Here is a 16114-nt window from a genome sequence, read left to right as displayed (position 1 = left end):
TGGCACTAACTGCTAGGGGAAAATAGAATATTTTGACTAGGATAAGCTTGATGAAAATTATGTTTCAATTCAGTTTGACTTTTTAAAGCAAGAAAAGCACTATTGTTGTCTGCGACCAGTCATTTAGAGGAGACATAGATCGACATGGCAGGCTATAACAGAAACTGGACTTTAATCAACGCATAAGGGGTGCCTGGGTGGCTCAGTCTGTTAAGCGTCCAACCCTTGATTTTGGCTCCAGTCATGATCTCAGGGTTGTGAGATTGAGCCTTACATAGTGCTCCGACACTGGGTGTGGAACCTGCTGGGGATTCTCTCCCTTTTCCCTTCCTCTCCCCCTCCGCCTCCCCCTTTCCCTTTGTCCCCCCCTCGCCCCCCCCCCCCCCCCCCCCCCCCCACTTTCTCTCAAAAAAAAAAAAAAAAAAACAAAAAAAACAAAAAACATAACATTTAATTTTCCAAATAGTCTCTCACTCTCTCATTTTTCAAACATTTTTGACTTTATTAAGGAACATACACGATATTGAAAGCTTAGTATTTAAGAATTGGTTAAATGTCTTTAAACTGCAAATGTTCCCAATACTTCTTTATGTATCTTGAAGACTACATATCTTTAACATATCTTCAATCTTCCAGTAGCCTTGTACAACTTTTCAACGTAGATATCAATAAAGCTCCCTGGGTTTTCCTTGAGATTTTGATATTTTTCCTGTGTCCTTTTTTGGTTTATGCAATTTGTAATGCTCAGCCATTGTTATAAGATCTTCAGGGACACTCTGATTTGCTCGTTTCAGAATTTTAACCAACTCAGTGGCGATCTTCCAATTATTATGAGTCATGAGGGTAACTGATACACCAGTTTTCCCTGCTCTTCCAGTACGCCCCACTCTGTGTACATATTCTTCAATATTGCGTGGTAAGTCGTAATTATATACATGTGTGACATCGTTAACATCAAGACCTCTGGATGCTAAATCAGTAGCAATCAGTATTTTTACTTTTCCACTTCTAAACTCCTCCAATGCTCGCTCACGATCATGTTGTTCTCTGTCGCCATGCAGTGATTGCACTGGTATGCCTTGGATGCTCAGATCACTTGATAAGTCATCAACAACAAGTTTTCTGCTGACAAACACGATGACTTTGTCTTGGGGTGACAGGCTCTGTAGGAATTCTTGGATAAGAGATCGTTTTTCTTCTTCTGTGGTAATGATTATATTTTGCTCCACCGTATTCACAGCAGCTAGATCCAAAGTACCAACATAAACAATCATAGGTTCTTTCAGATAAGACTGAGCAAGTCGACGGATGGTATCTGGCCAAGTTGCACTTGTCATAACGGTCTGGCGGTCTGGGCGCACATCTAATAAAATCTTCATTATCTGGTGTTCAAACCCCAGGTCTAGCATTTTATCTGCTTCATCTAAGACTAAGTAGGTTATGCTTCGTAAGTTAACAAAGTTATTCATTTGCAGATCATTCAGTCGTCCAGGAGTTGCAATAATGATATCTATGCCTTTGGTAATGTCTTGTATTTGTCGTTCTCTACTTCCGCCACCATATATACAAATACTTTTAAGACCTTTATATGAATACTTAGAACATTCAGCTTCCACCTGAAGAGCTAACTCTCTAGTGGGTGTAAGGACTAGCATGCCAGGTCCATTCCTTTCCTCTCTCGGTATTGGTTGATTATTGAGATGAATAAACCCAGGCATTAAATAGGACAAAGTTTTGCCTGTTCCAGTTTGGGCAACTCCTATAAGATCTATTCCTTGTAGAATAACTGGCCATGCCTGTGACTGAATGGGCATTGGCTTTTGAAAACCTGCTCTTTTAATGCTTTTCATAAGTTCAGGATAAGGATGGAAAGCGTCCTCAAATTGACAAGTGGGATTGGGGATGGGGCGCTTTTCGCCACCTTTCAAGTCATCACACATTATGTCAAAATTTTTCTTTCTCCATATGTCTACCTGAACTCGAGTCATTGAGCTAGTTGCTTCAGATTCTACATAGAAGTTTTTCTTAATTGGTGGTAAATCTGCCCATTTTCTTTTTTCCCACTTTACAACTTCTGCCCTAATTTGATCCCAGTCTATCAGTGGCTGAACTTGTCTACCACCAGTGTTACCTGGGCGAAACTCTCTTCCAGCAGAAGCCTGAGGTGCGGCACTATCGACACGGGACTCTGAATGGTGGCCTCGTTCTTGTTTTTTAACAAGAGCATCTATAGCTGCTTTGGCCTCTACTTTCATGGCCTTGGTGCCAAAAATTTTTACTTCTGCTTCAGAATCACCTTTTATGATGTGTATTTTGGTGTTTGTCGTAGCCTGGATGTCTTTTATCCTCCATCCACCACGACCAATCACCACACCAACCATGTTGTTCTTTAATTTAAAGCAGAGAGGTGGTTCTCTGGGGCCTGAGGCTCTGAACTCCATGTAGCCGGAGGGGCCGCTCCAGCCTCTGCTGCCTCCGCTCCTTCCGCCGCCACCGCCCCCGCCCCTGCCATCCCAGCTGGCCCTGAAATCTCTTGAATTAGGCTCTGCCCTTTTCTGCTCTGGGGCCCAGGCCATTGGTGAGGAAGGTGACTGGTGTCTTACATAAGACGTGGTCTGAGGCCTCTCTCTTCAGGCGCTTGACCAACGGGCTGTGGTGCCAGTGGGTAGCTGCGCAGCTGTTAGGAAGGGAATTATAATGTGACATAGTGGCAGGGGCTTCAATGGGCTGACCAATCACAGGACTGGGTACTAGCGTGAGGTAGGCAGGCACTTGTGACGCAAAATTGAAAGCAACGCTGTAATGTGACCTCTCGCTGGCAGTGGTAACCTTGGTCACGTGATTAAGTAGTTTTACCCAGGGTTTCCGCACTGTACAATTATTTCTCCCTTTCCATTATAGTAATAATAAATAATTATGGTTACTCTATTTTTTGGAAACAATTCATTAGGTCTAGCTGACCCTCAGAGGCTCACCTCCTGTTTAAATTCAGTTCTTTCTAACGCTTCATAGAAACTAATGTTCTTTGTGATACAATTTGGAAAACACTGCTCTGGATGAATATTGATCATCGAATGAATTTTTTTCATTTGGTTGTTCAACAAGACTTATTCTGACGAAACACATTACAAGTCCCCCACACTTTTTTTATGAATTATACTAGGAGTTTTAAAGCTTTCCCAATATCTTTCAGTTCATTAACTATTAAAAAGGGAAATTGGCTTAGTTAAATGTGGCTTTAACTTAAGAGTATACAGTATTTCCCTGTGTATGTTTTCATCTTTACATTGAATAATAGTATGTATTACAGAACCACACAATTCTAGAGGTGTTTGATATGTCAGGGTCATTTTGTTTTTCTTCTTCATTAAAGAGAGAATGAAGTTGAGGCCCTGATATCCTTAAGGACTTGACTAGGAGTTCTCAGCAAATCCTTGAAAGTATAAATTGAGAACCATTTCTTAGCTCATAGACTGCGGCTCTCAGTGCTCTACTGTAAAGTGACTTGTTTTTGCTCCTATTGTTCCATGTGGGCAATACAAGAGAATAGAAGGAGCCATGATAATGAAGTGAAATAAAGTCATAAAGTGGGGAGAAAGGTAGCTGTGTACAAAAGCAATGCACTTTGTGGCGGTACTTATTGTAGTGAACTATTGGGAACTGAAGACTTGTGCAGGTATTATAGGTACTGAGAGAGATTGTGCCTTCAGGGTCACTCCCTACCATTGGAGAAACTGATTGTCACCTAAATTAAGGGCCACCAGTATGATAGTCTTTGTTTCAGAAATCTCTGGAACAGGCTTATCTCCTTTCTGAAATGTTCCCATTAGATATTTACCCTGTGGGTTTTGGTTTGGTACCTTAATAATCTGCTCTAAAAAACAAAAAAAACAAAACACAACATAAAAGTATAAAGTTGTCAATGCACTAGATGCATTCTAGTGGAGCAGCTGGCTAAGAGGTTCTTCTAGAACAGGGGGAGGCCAAGAAGGAAGGGTTGGAGTTTCTGATAAAGTATATCTGAAGAAAGGTAATGAAAGAGAGGAGTGTGCTTAAGGCATTTTTTCACCATTTTGCTTAGGGTGGTCCCTAATATTTGATAGACAACAATAAAAGAGTGAAATATTATAGGCAGTGAATTGAGGTAATTTTAAACCACTGTAATTTCCACAAAATTTTCCTGTAGATAAGTTAATGTTGATATCCTAAAGCATTCTTGTAGGTGGAACTTCCTTAGAAACAATTTTGATAATCTAAAGCAACCTAGATTTGGGGAATTCCAGTTAACACTAATAATTATAATAACTATAGTTGATTTACGTCTGTACAGCACTTTATAGTTTATAAATACCTGTAGAAATGGTCTATTTGGATGCTAAGCATCTGGCCATTATTCTATTCTGCAGGTGCAATATATTATGGCAAAGGTTTCCATCATCACTGTACACATTGGTATATTTGTGCACAAAACTATGTAATGTAGAGTCTAAAGAAGTGGCAGTGGTATGGGGTAGTGGTCAAGAACACAAGAGGCTAAATAACTGGGTTCTGCTCTCAGTTTCTGTCACTTATTAGCTGTGGGTCCTTGAGCTATTTCTAAGCTTCTTATGCCTTGGCTCTGCTAACTGTGGAATGACACAGTAATACTTAAATACACAGAGACACACACAGTTACGTTCCTTGGTTCAGAGTAGGAAGTCTCAATAAACTGTGTTACAGAAACAGTAGGTATGTAGAGACAATTAGGGAAGTTCCCAAATGTCTATCCAAGATTTTTTCTGTTAGAGTTTCCTCTGTCCACATCAAAATGAAAATGAGGGTAATAAAAATTTGTTCATGAATTGGTAAAATATCCTTTAGAAAGTGAAATGAGGATCACAAATGATTTTTAAAGATCCCTACTATGTCAAAAAAAAAAATAGGTAAAACTAATGCCAGTAGCCAGATTTGATTTTGAAATGTTACTTGTATGTGAAACCCAAGAAATTGCTGGTACTCATCTAGCACATTAGCAAATAAACACGATTGAGAATGCTATTAGGTATTAAACATGATGGCAGACCAAAAGTTCTGGAGGCTGGCGATTTGAGGCAAAGCTCTCTAAGGGATGTAGGTCTGTTCTGTTACTAGGAGGTGTGAAATTACAGATAGGAGGATATTAAAGTTTTAGGGGAAGAAATCAATGTGGCTTTGGGAGGTGATAAGGGCAGGCTGGATGACTAGGACAGAAGATTTAGGTTAAAGACAGAGGGGAAATGGAGAAAAATAGTTTGGGTCAGGGGAAGGGAAAAGGGAACTTTCAGGAACTGAAAAGACAATCAAAGATGTTTCAAATTACTATGGTAAAAAAAATGGGGGGGTAGGGAATGAATCTAGAATGAAGGAGTTCTCTTGACACTGTCAGTATTAATTAGGGAAGCAGGGCTGTATGCGGAAAGCAGGATGCAATGAAGTGAAGAATGGGGGCTGTGTTTGTGATATTTTAAGTATATTGAACTGAGAGACTTGAACAGAGTGTGGCAGTGCTAATTCAAGAAAGGAACAGCTAAAATGAGCAGGGAACCAAGTAGCAAACTAATATTTTTAGTCCTAGTATATGCCAAATATGTAAAATGCATTGTTTCATTTAATCATCACAGCAACTCTGTAATAGGTGTTTTCCTCCTTTTCCCTGTGAAAACACTGAAACTCCTAGTTGTCACGTAGTATATCCAAGTTCATGCAAAGGTATGGTAAATAACTTAGACAGATTTAGACACAGGTCTGATTAGCTTCAAGACCTTTCTCCCTCCACTACACTCCCATCTGTAGGGGAAAATATGCTTGATTTAGTGCCTGATTGTAGAGATGGAATGAAAGGAGCGTTTAGTCAAAGGTTACTCAAACTGACAAGTTGGGGACTCCTCGGAGCAAAGAACTGTGGAACTGTTTGGCAGGGAAGTTGGAGGGGAAGTCATTTATAGGGCAAGAAGAGGAGTTTGGTTTCAGACATGTCCAATTTGTGGTGGTTTGGGGAAATGGAAGTAGAAATGTGAAGTAGGACTGGAGATTTGGGACTTTAGTTCAGGTAAGAAGACAGGAAGAAAAATAGAATAATCAGCATAGAAAGTAGAGTTGAATGAATATTCTTCCCACAAAATAGAGAGTAATGGAAAACAGGTTTGAGAATATCTTCAGGAATCAGAGAAGCCATATGATTAGATAATGAGAAGGGGAGGACAGGGAACCAAGTGAAGAAATAAGAAAAATTCAAGAGAATAAGAAGAGAGCATTATAGTAGGAAATAAGGCAAGGGAACAGGTTGAGAAGACCTGCTAAATAATGTAAAATACTTCATGGAGGACACGGAGTAAATAAACTACTGAAGGTGGGAGAAGGAAATTAGCAGTGACTTTCAAGAAGGTCTTTTTTGTGGCACGACAGAGAAACACGTATTACTAGGGAAGCAATTGGGAAGAGAGACAACTGGACCACTGGGGAACCCTGCAGTGCTGGGGAGAGAACTTTACATCTTGTACCAAAAGCTGAAAGGCACTGTCTTAATTTTTAAACAAGGCTTCTAGGAAACTAAGATTTCATAGGCAGTTACTGAGATTGTTCTGTTAAAGATCCAGTGGATTTCAGTAAGATAACTTACCATGAATATTGGAAGGAAATGAATTGTAATAGTCTTTCAAAATACCTGGAAGGGTAGGATGAGGGAGAGAATCACAAGGAGACAAGAACCATTCATTAGCAGTTTCAGAAAAGGAAAGTCTTTATAAAAGGAGGAATAGGGAGTACTGGGAGTTCTTTCAAGGAGACTACAGTGCTATTTTTAGCTACCTGTTAAACCTTTCTCTATCAAATTTAGTTTATTCTCCACAGAGTGGGGGGAATGCATTATTTAGGTATATGAAGAAGTGAGGCTATTGATGTAATTAAATCTCCTTTCAGCACAAACAGTAAAAAAAAAAAAAAAGAAAGAAAGAAAAACTGTAAGCTGATTAGCACCTGAAATAAACACTATTGGAGAAATTCTTGCTTACCAACTACTTCCTATGGAAATTTTAACATATTGGCATGAGCTTTAAAAATAATAAGTTTCAATTATCCCTTGGCTCTATTTTGAGGCATTTGAAGGGCTTTCTAGGACCATTTCATTTCTGATAGCTATGATGTAGGTAAGTAGAAAGAAAAACAGTGTTTTACATTATTCGTATTTTATACCGAAGCCAAACAATCCTTAGAATCATGGGAATTTAGAGGTGGGAAGGACTGCTTGGAAGAGCATCTCTTCTAACCTTCATATTTGCAAGTGAGAAATCTAACATCTACAGCAGCTTTGTCCAATGGGGACATGATGTGAGTCACACATGCAATTTTATATTTTCTAGTGGCCACATTAAAAAAAACAGTAAGAGGGGGAGACTTCTGATTCTGGACAAGATGATGTAGGCACATTTCTCCCTATTCCTTCTGCTTATTTATTTTATATATATAAAACAAGAAGACTCTGAAATCTGGAGAGAAGAAGGCAGACCAGCTAAGGATTTGGGAACTTAAGGAATGACAATGCTAAGTTCCCTTGTTTTTTTGTTTTGCCTCCCTTATATCCTAGATTGGGTGCTGGAGAAGCAAACACCCACAGGCACAACCAAAAAAAAATGTCCCAAGAAAAACCTATTTTTTTAAGCCAAAGGACCAAGAAAGGAGGAGCCTATTAAGAAAGAAATTTTTCTGATAATAACTTCCCTGCTTGCTTATTGCAGAAAACAACAACACAGTGCACTTCCCCTGCCCCCATCAACAAAGGCCTAGTGTGGAGCCTAGACTTCCATCCACATCCATTGGTAGCGAAACACTCCTACCTCTCTCTGCTGCAGTGATGTCCAAGCAGACCAAGTCTCCAAGACTGTATTTTCAGCACTGTGCAGAGGTAATGAGATGCCCTCTCCACACCCACACCCTCCCCACCATTATGTCAGTAGAAACTATGTGGGGAGCCTGGAGTTCTACCCTCACCTAGCAATAATGTGGCATATCTTACTTTTTTCACAGCATATGTGAAGTTCTAATGGGGAGCCTGGACTCACACATCTGCCTGGCAGTAAGAAGTTAGGGCCCAGCTTCCCATACCAGTATAGTATCAGTGGAGGCTTGCAAAATTGGAGATTTAAATAATACTGAAATTCTCATAGTACACAAAATGTCCTAGACAGAATTAAAAATCACCCATCATATCAAGAATTAGGATGAATGAGGATGAATGAGGAAGAGCACATGAATAGATACCAACAATGAGAAGAAATGGGCAATGGAATTATCTGAAAAAGATTTAAAGTCAACCATCATTTTTTAAAAAGCTTCAGTGAGTACTTATCAACAGACTTGAAACAAATGAGAAAAGTTTTAGCAAAAAATAGAAGATACAAAGAAGAACCAAATAGAAATTTTAGGACTGAAAAATTCAGTAATCAAAATAAACTCCCTTCATGGGCTTAATAAAAGAATGGAAATGAAAGAGGAATGAAGTAGTGAACTTAAAGAAAAAAACATTGGGAATTACCCAATTTTAACAACAGGGAGAAAAAAAGACTAAAAAAAATAACAGGGCCTCAGAGGCCTGTGGACAATAATAAAAGCTCTAATATTCCTTGGAATTGCAGAAGATGAGAAAGAACATGGGTATGAACAGATACTCAACAGAATAAGGACTGAAAATTTCCTGCTTTCCCGAAAAGCATAAACCTACAAATTCAAGAATATTAGTAAACCCAAACACACTAAAGCCAAGGAAATCCATGCCAAGGCAAAGCATAATCAAATTTATATAATCTAGAGACAATGAAAAACTCTCGAAAGCAAATAGAAATGACACATTGCCTATAGAGGGAACACCTGTTCAAATGATAGGAGATTTGTCATGAAAAACCATGGAGGCCAAAAAGAGGTGGCATAATATTTTTTCACATGCTGAGAGACAAGAACAATCAACCCATAATTCTATATGTAGAGGAAATAACTTCAGAAATGAAGTTAATTGATCTTATCTTCAAATGAAGATATTTTCAAATGAAGGAAAGCTAAGAGAATTTATTGCCAGCAGACCTAATGTAAAATAATGGCTGACGCACATTCTCTACATGAAAAGGGAATGATAAAAGAAGGATAGGAAACAATAAGCAAAAATATGGGTTAAATACAATAGAGTAGCCGCTTCTTGAATTTTATAAATGATATTTGACATTTTGATAATGTATGATATCATTTTAAATGTATTAGAGGAGATAGTTAAAACAAGTATATTACAATTGGGAACAGTAAAGGGACATAAAAAGAGAAATGGTTTCTATACTTGACCATACTGTAAAATAATAGTACCATAGACTCTGATAAGTTACAGATATATAATGCAATACCTGGAGGAACCACTAAAAAGCCATACAAATATGTACACTCAAAAGCAGTACAGGTAAATTAAAAGGGAATTCTAAGAAATTTTCAGCTAACCCACAGGAAATATGCACATGAAAACATGCTCAAAATTATTAGTCATAAGGGTAATGGTAATCAAATTCACAGTGAGATACAGCTTCATACCAGCTATAACAGCTGTAATAAAAAAGACAAAAATAAGGTGGTGAGGATGTGAAGAAGAAATGTGAACACTCATACAGTAGTAGAAATATAAAAAAGTGCATTCGTTTTGGAAAACATTTTGGAAAACATTTTGGCAGTTTTTCAAAATGTCAAATAGAAAGTTACCATAAAAATAAATAAGTAAATAAAGCTACTGTATGACCCAGCAATTCCACTCTTTGGTATCTACCCAAGAGAAGTACAAACATGTTCACACAAAAACTTGTACATAGATGTAAATAGCAGTATTATTTATAGTAAAGAGCCAAAAATAACCCAGATGTCCATCACCTGAGGAATTGATAAACAAAGCGTGTTGTATACATACAGTGGAATACTGTTCAATAAAAAGGAAGGTGATATTGGTGAATGCTGGTATAGATGATCCTTGAAAACATGTGAGGTGAAAGAAGCCAGTCACAAAAGACCACTTACCTTATTTATATGCAATGTCTAGAGTAGGCAAATAGAGAGAAACTAGATGAGGGTTTCCTAGGGCTGAGGACGGATGTGGGAGATGAGGTGGACTTGGAAGTGAGGCGAGAGGGGTAATGGGTAGTGACTGTTACAGAGTTTGGTTTTGGGTGATGAAATTACTTCATGATGACTATTTCAAAACTAAATATAAAAAAAACATTGAATTATTAACTCTAAATGCATGAATTGCATGGTATGTGAACTATATCTCAATAAATTGTTAAGTAATATACGGACCTATGTGAATCTTAGGTTTCTGAGGACTTTGCCCCCTTTCCTATATGTGAATTAAGTGCATGCTCTAATCTTCCCCTCTAAAAGCAATACAGTTGACAAATGAGAAAACTGAGGCACAAATAATAAGCTGTTTTCCAAGGTCACACAGCTAACTCCCGAGCTCCACATAGCAAACTCAAACAGATTTCCTGGCTATACACAAGGGTGATTAACAATAGGCTGGGGAAAGATGGGGAAGGCAAGAAAAGGAAACCATTTCCAATAAACATATTCAGTTGTGATAATCTGGGATGAAAAAGGCAATCCGGTATGACAGAAGTTTTTATTGCCTTTCTCAGGGGTTTCGGAACTGCTTGTAGTTGATAAAGCCATTCAGAGTAAGGATTTGGGACAAGGGCTTATACTCAATTCTTTGCAGTGCACATTACTACTGAGGGAGACAGCAGGTGACTTAAATCTTCAGTAAAAATCATTGTAGGGGAAGAGAAACACAAATGATAATGTTAACAACTGCCGAATCTTCTCTTCGGGAGTTTATTGATATTCCTAAATGATAGGAGTAGAAAACTGATGGAAGAAAAGGCAACAGCCTTTAAAGGTGGATTAATTTGGCATGTTGTTTTTCTGTCAGTCCTATTATAGCACTTGACAGGAAAAAAGATGCATTTGATGCCATTTACTTTTTTCAACATGGCCATTACTTCAGAAATATTATCACTTTTGATTTTTCAATTTTTGCTGAAATGGTATTTGATATAGTTTTGTTCTCATTATGGAGTCTCTGTCTCAATTTGCTGAAAAAGATTGCAACCCCACTGAAGTATGGCAGAAAATTAATTAATGTGTGTGGCTATTTAAAAATCATTCAGGGAGAACATCCAAGTGGTATTTTCTAGACTGTCTGACTTTGATCTGAATATTCTTTCCTTGCAATGACACAGATTTCGTGGCCGGCAGCCATGAGCTAAAACCTGGAAATTTTTGAGGTTTGCATGTTCCAGGTCACACAGGCTGGGGTCCTCAAGGGTGGGCCAGTGGGGAGAGGAAGCAGCTGAGGGAAAGAAGGGTGGTGGTGAGGGAAACTTGCTTGCCTGTTGGGGATGACCCCAAAAGACAGCCGGCCTTTCTAATATGCAATGTCCAAAAAGCATGTTTATCTCAGACCACGTCCAGTTACATGGTGGATAAAGGTGTTCTGATCCTATACAGAGCTGTAATTCACACAGCGGGCAGTACAAGATGTCTGGTGTAAGAGGCTACTGTGGTTCCAGGCAACTTGCTAGTCAGAGAGCTTTTGGGATTATCCAACTTTCAGGAACAAATAATTAGTGAGGTGTCAGGGCAGCACACAAGCAGGCTATGGTTCAGGGTGGGATTTTGTTGTCACTGGAATGTGGGAGTGTTGGGCAGAAGGAAACAGGGTGAATGCTTGTTGTGGAGCCTGTTTCAGCATGGGGTGGGGCTTACATGAGGCAGAGCCCATGTGGTACATTTGATACTATGTCAGTGACAGCAAAGCTGATTCTAACCCCAATGGAAAGTGGGTCAAGGTTGCTAATAAAATTAGTGTTGTGATCAGGCTTTGTGGCGGAGCCACCTTTGGTGTGTCCAGGTAGAAATGTCTCAGAACTGTGGGCTTACACGCACTCACAGATGGCATCAGCGACCATCATTGTTATGTAAGGAGTCCCATGCAGTAAGATGTCATAGCGTGTGGTGATAGTGAGCAGAGACTGTATCATATAGGTGGAAATTTGAGTTTCACATCTTCTGTTTACTATTTGTATGACCTTGGGTAAGTTACTTAACAGCTCGGTGCCTCAGTTTCCTCTGTTATAGAGTGGGGTTAAATGATATTTATCTCCTACGGTGATTGTAAGGGTAAAATGAAACAATGCACTTCACGTGCATATCTCGCAGGAAAGAGGGGATGTTTTCAATTCTAGCAGTTCATCATGGTGCATCGTGATAGAATGCCTTGCTACTCAGTATGGTCTGCAAACCAACAGTATCACCTGTGAACTTGTTTAAGGAGCAGAATCTTGGGCTCCATAGCAGTCCTCTTGAATCAGAATCTGTGTTTGCATGAGGTCCACCAGAAGAATCCTGTGCACATTAAAATTTGAGAGGACCTGTATAATGGTTTATCTTAAGATATGTATCCTGCTTATAGCTGTCGAAACTTGTTCAAGGTAGTTAAGCTCTCTGAGCATATATCCCCATCTGTAAAAAGAGAATAATTAACATGTTAGGATTAGGAAGAGCATATGAAATAACATGTCAGAGTACTTAATGGTACTCCAACAGTGTATGGGCAGTGCAATCTGTGATTGCTAGGAAGTAATAATAAGTAATTTTCAGGGCTTTAGATGTGGTCAGCTATTGCCAGGCCTTTGGCTTTATAAGTCCCTCACCATGATCCTAAAATAGATAGCGATAGAGCTTTAGTGAACTAGGCTAATTCCTTTTTCTGCCCCCCCCCAGCTTTATTGAAGTATAATTGACTAAACTGTACATATTTAAGGTATACAATGTGATGATTTGATACATGTATATATTATGAAATGATTATTACAATCAAGTTAGTTAACACATCCATCACCTCACATAGTTAATGTGACTGTAAATATGAGATGGCAAGCTTTTTCTGTCAGGGGTAGATAGTGATAATGTTTGGCTCTGTGGGTACACAGTCTCTGTTGTGACTACTCAACTCTGCTCTTTTAGTGAGAAAGCAGCTATAGACAGGTAGGCAAACTGTTCCCCCCCCCCCAAATGCACAAAATAGATGGCATGGTAGATCAAATTATGAGGGAAAAAAAGAGAAATTTGAGGCAGATCTTGGAGTTCATTCCGAGCCCTTTCCTCAAGGTCTTCTGGGGACCAAGGAAGGAAGCAGAGATGATCATATCGTTGGCTGTGTGTTGGAGCTGAGAAGTGCAGGGTGAGGAAGAGGGTACATCTTTTGGATGAGGTGAGTATTGATTCTCATTTAACACCAAGGTTGAGCTTGGGAGTGGGTCTGTTCCTGGGGGCAGTGTCTCCTTCATTCAGTGTTGGCTTATGCCTAGAGCCTTCCTAGCCCTAGTCCATTCTGTTAAAAACTTGCCAGAGAGTCACAGCTTAGCCCCCGGCAGCCATCTTAAACAACATAGCTTGTAAAATGGTTGATTTTTCCATGGCCACACATGAAAATCCCAGTGGCCCCAAATACGAGTCTTTGGTTTACAGGGGAACTGAGCAGTGGAGTGTATTGGCATAAACTGTGTGTTTCTAGTTGGCAGGCTTGCAGGGCCTCTTGTTTTGAGCCAGGAAGGGCAGGGTCATAAGCAGAGGCCTGAGGGCACCAGGAGGATTGACCCCACTGTAGAATCAGTGTCTTAGGCTAAAGTACATTTCTGTTAAGAGTTGGACTGCCATTGTATCCAGAAGAATCAGGCAGTGGGTGGGGTCTTAGTAGTGGGATCTCTGGGTTGTCATTTTCTTTCCAGAGGAGTTGATTGAGATTGAGGCAGAGCCTGAGCAAGTGGAAAGACCAGGCTCCAACTCTTCAGAAAAGGAATCTGGCAAGGGATTTGGTGCCCCAAGCCAAGGTGGAGCAAACTCAGTGCTGGAGTTGAAGCCCAGGAATTAGGGAATGGGTACACCAGTGGGGGCCAGGGGACAGCTGCAGCTCCAGGAGGCTCCTACTACCACCATCAGGCATGTTCTCGTGGAAGGCAGGTTGTAAGGCTTTTCGGTCCACTATGGGGCCCAGGGGTATCAAGTAGGGACTGGCTGGCATGAAGTCCCAGATTCATACACATAATTTTGAGTTTTGGTACATGCCTGGATGCTATAAGTTACCATACCTATTTTAAATCTCATGACCTTGCCTACTCACTCGAAGATTACTGAGGATGTTGTTTTGTGAGAAAAAGGGAAATTCACCTGCATGCATGCTCAGTGGACTTTTGTAGCAGTCTGATTGTTGAGAAGGTTTCCAAAAAACCTGTTGAACTGTAAAAGCTGGTTACTCTTGGGATCGTGTATCAGTCATGGTCCAGTGAGGAGGCAGAAACCTCTTAAGTGGTTTTAACAGAAAAAATGTGCACCTAGGTATGAAGAATTGTTAACGAGGTATAACACTGTTAACTAAGATACTAAACAGGGAAAAAAGAAAACACTAAGCAATCAGAGAAGGAGAAGCTACAGGAGACAGCATCCACTTCTGGGGCTAGGGAAACAAAAAGAAGAGACTGGAATTCTATTAGCAGGTATTCTTAAAACTTAGCAGTTCAGAGGAGGGTGTCCCTGGAGTTAAACCCGGACCTCTGAGGATGGTGCGTTGTGATGTTTCTGAGGAGAGAGTAATGAAGCTGCTTGTACAAGGGTTGAAAAATCTGCAAACCGCATTCAGCTGCTGTCACGGGACGGCGCTGCCACTGCAGTGGAGAAGTGTTGGAGGAAACCTCACAGGAAGCAGACTGGAGGGAGCAAGTCTCCCCCTCCTTCCTCTAGCCCTGCAGTCCCCTCTAGAGCTAATAGGGCTCCATCCAGCAAAGCAGAAATGTGCACTGCGGAGTCCCAGCCCCCACCTCACAAACCAGGCAGGGAAGAGCAGAGCAGGTAGGAGCTGAGAGAGAATGGACAATTAACCCAGAATGCTTTTGTGCTCTTTGGGGACAAGCTCTTTGGGTTCGCTAGGCCTGTCTGTCCAGTGAGATGAGAAATGACTCAGGAGAACCTTCCCATTTTCTCCATCATTCTCCCTTCCCAGTATCCATAAAGCGATCCACAGAGAAATCCCATGGTGGGTGCTCCCTAGGCTTGAATTGAGTGACTGAGAAGATGAAGTTAAGGGCCCCAGAATTCTCTGTTCCTGGAAAGGAGAAAGAATGCAAGGGCAGAATTTTTCTGCCTTTATCTCCCCCCCCACCCAGTGAAGTTAAATTCATACTACTCTGGCCTGCACATGATCTGGTAGGAAATAAGTACAGGGCCAATTTCAGCGCAGCCGGAGCAAATGTTAGATTTTGTGACAGGAAAATTAAGGGCAATGATTTCTTCTGGGCAGTTCTTTAGAATAACACACATGCTAGAACATGTTCTACCTTTTTTTCAGAATTTAAAGGCAGCCAGAGTGGGAACTCCGTTTCACACACTACTCTTCAGAGAGAGCAACCATTCTGAGATAACCATGAGGTTGTTTACAGGTGATACATTGGAAGAGAGTCCCTGCTTAGAGCACAGAACAGAGTTGGAGCTAATTGGGAACGGCAAGAGCTAGAGAATGTGAGACCACTGATGACAGACTGGGAGTTTTGTAGAGTTGTTTAATTATTCCTGTTACAACAGTGAGGCCATTCCAAATGCTACCTAGATAAGCAAAGGACATACAAGTAGAGTAATGAATCATAGACCCCAGCAGTAAGACAAGAGGACGAGTAACATAGCACTGGCTGAGGTTTTCACCTTTCCTTTTTGAGGAGCAATTAAAGTTGATCCCATATTTCCTATGTGTATTATTTATTAGGAGTATGTCTATGTTTGATTGCATCAGTTTTTATAAATCAGACACTGTTAATTGCACAGTCCATTATTGTTGACCCCGTCCTTTGCTTTTCAACACATCTAGTTTATCCCTTGAAAAGTGAACCTACAAATGCAGAAAAATTACTTTCAATCCCAGACTGTGTGGAATAAATCTAGATCTGTGTGTTTCCTATGCTGTAATTATAGCTCTTCTTAATATACACCGGCTTCCTCCATTCTAGTTGGCTCTGAATCATGATTTTTC

The 16114-nt window shown here is 40.2% G+C and overlaps 1 protein-coding gene and 1 long non-coding RNA gene across 2 annotated transcripts in view; one reads left to right on the top strand and one right to left on the bottom strand.

Moving 5' to 3' along the window:
• LOC118007710 overlaps window positions 1-13285 on the top strand; it is a 621984-nt gene extending 608699 nt beyond the window's left edge. Inside the window, exon 4 of the long non-coding RNA XR_004678464.1 lies at window positions 13207-13285. This is a non-coding gene — a long non-coding RNA (uncharacterized LOC118007710). The remainder of the gene's footprint in view (window positions 1-13206) is intronic.
• Window positions 666-2576, bottom strand: DDX53 (DEAD-box helicase 53). Its single transcript, XM_035000759.1, has one exon. The coding sequence runs from the start codon at window positions 2574-2576 to the stop codon at window positions 666-668; it is 1911 nt and encodes a 636-aa protein (XP_034856650.1).
• Window positions 13286-16114: the final 2829 nt, after the last annotated feature.

Source organism: Mirounga leonina, unplaced genomic scaffold, assembly GCF_011800145.1.
Source record: "Mirounga leonina isolate KUSES-001 unplaced genomic scaffold, KU_Mleo_1.0 Mir_101595, whole genome shotgun sequence".
NCBI classification, from domain to species: Eukaryota; Metazoa; Chordata; class Mammalia; order Carnivora; family Phocidae; genus Mirounga; species Mirounga leonina.
This window is presented reverse-complemented; position numbering and strand designations above follow the sequence as displayed.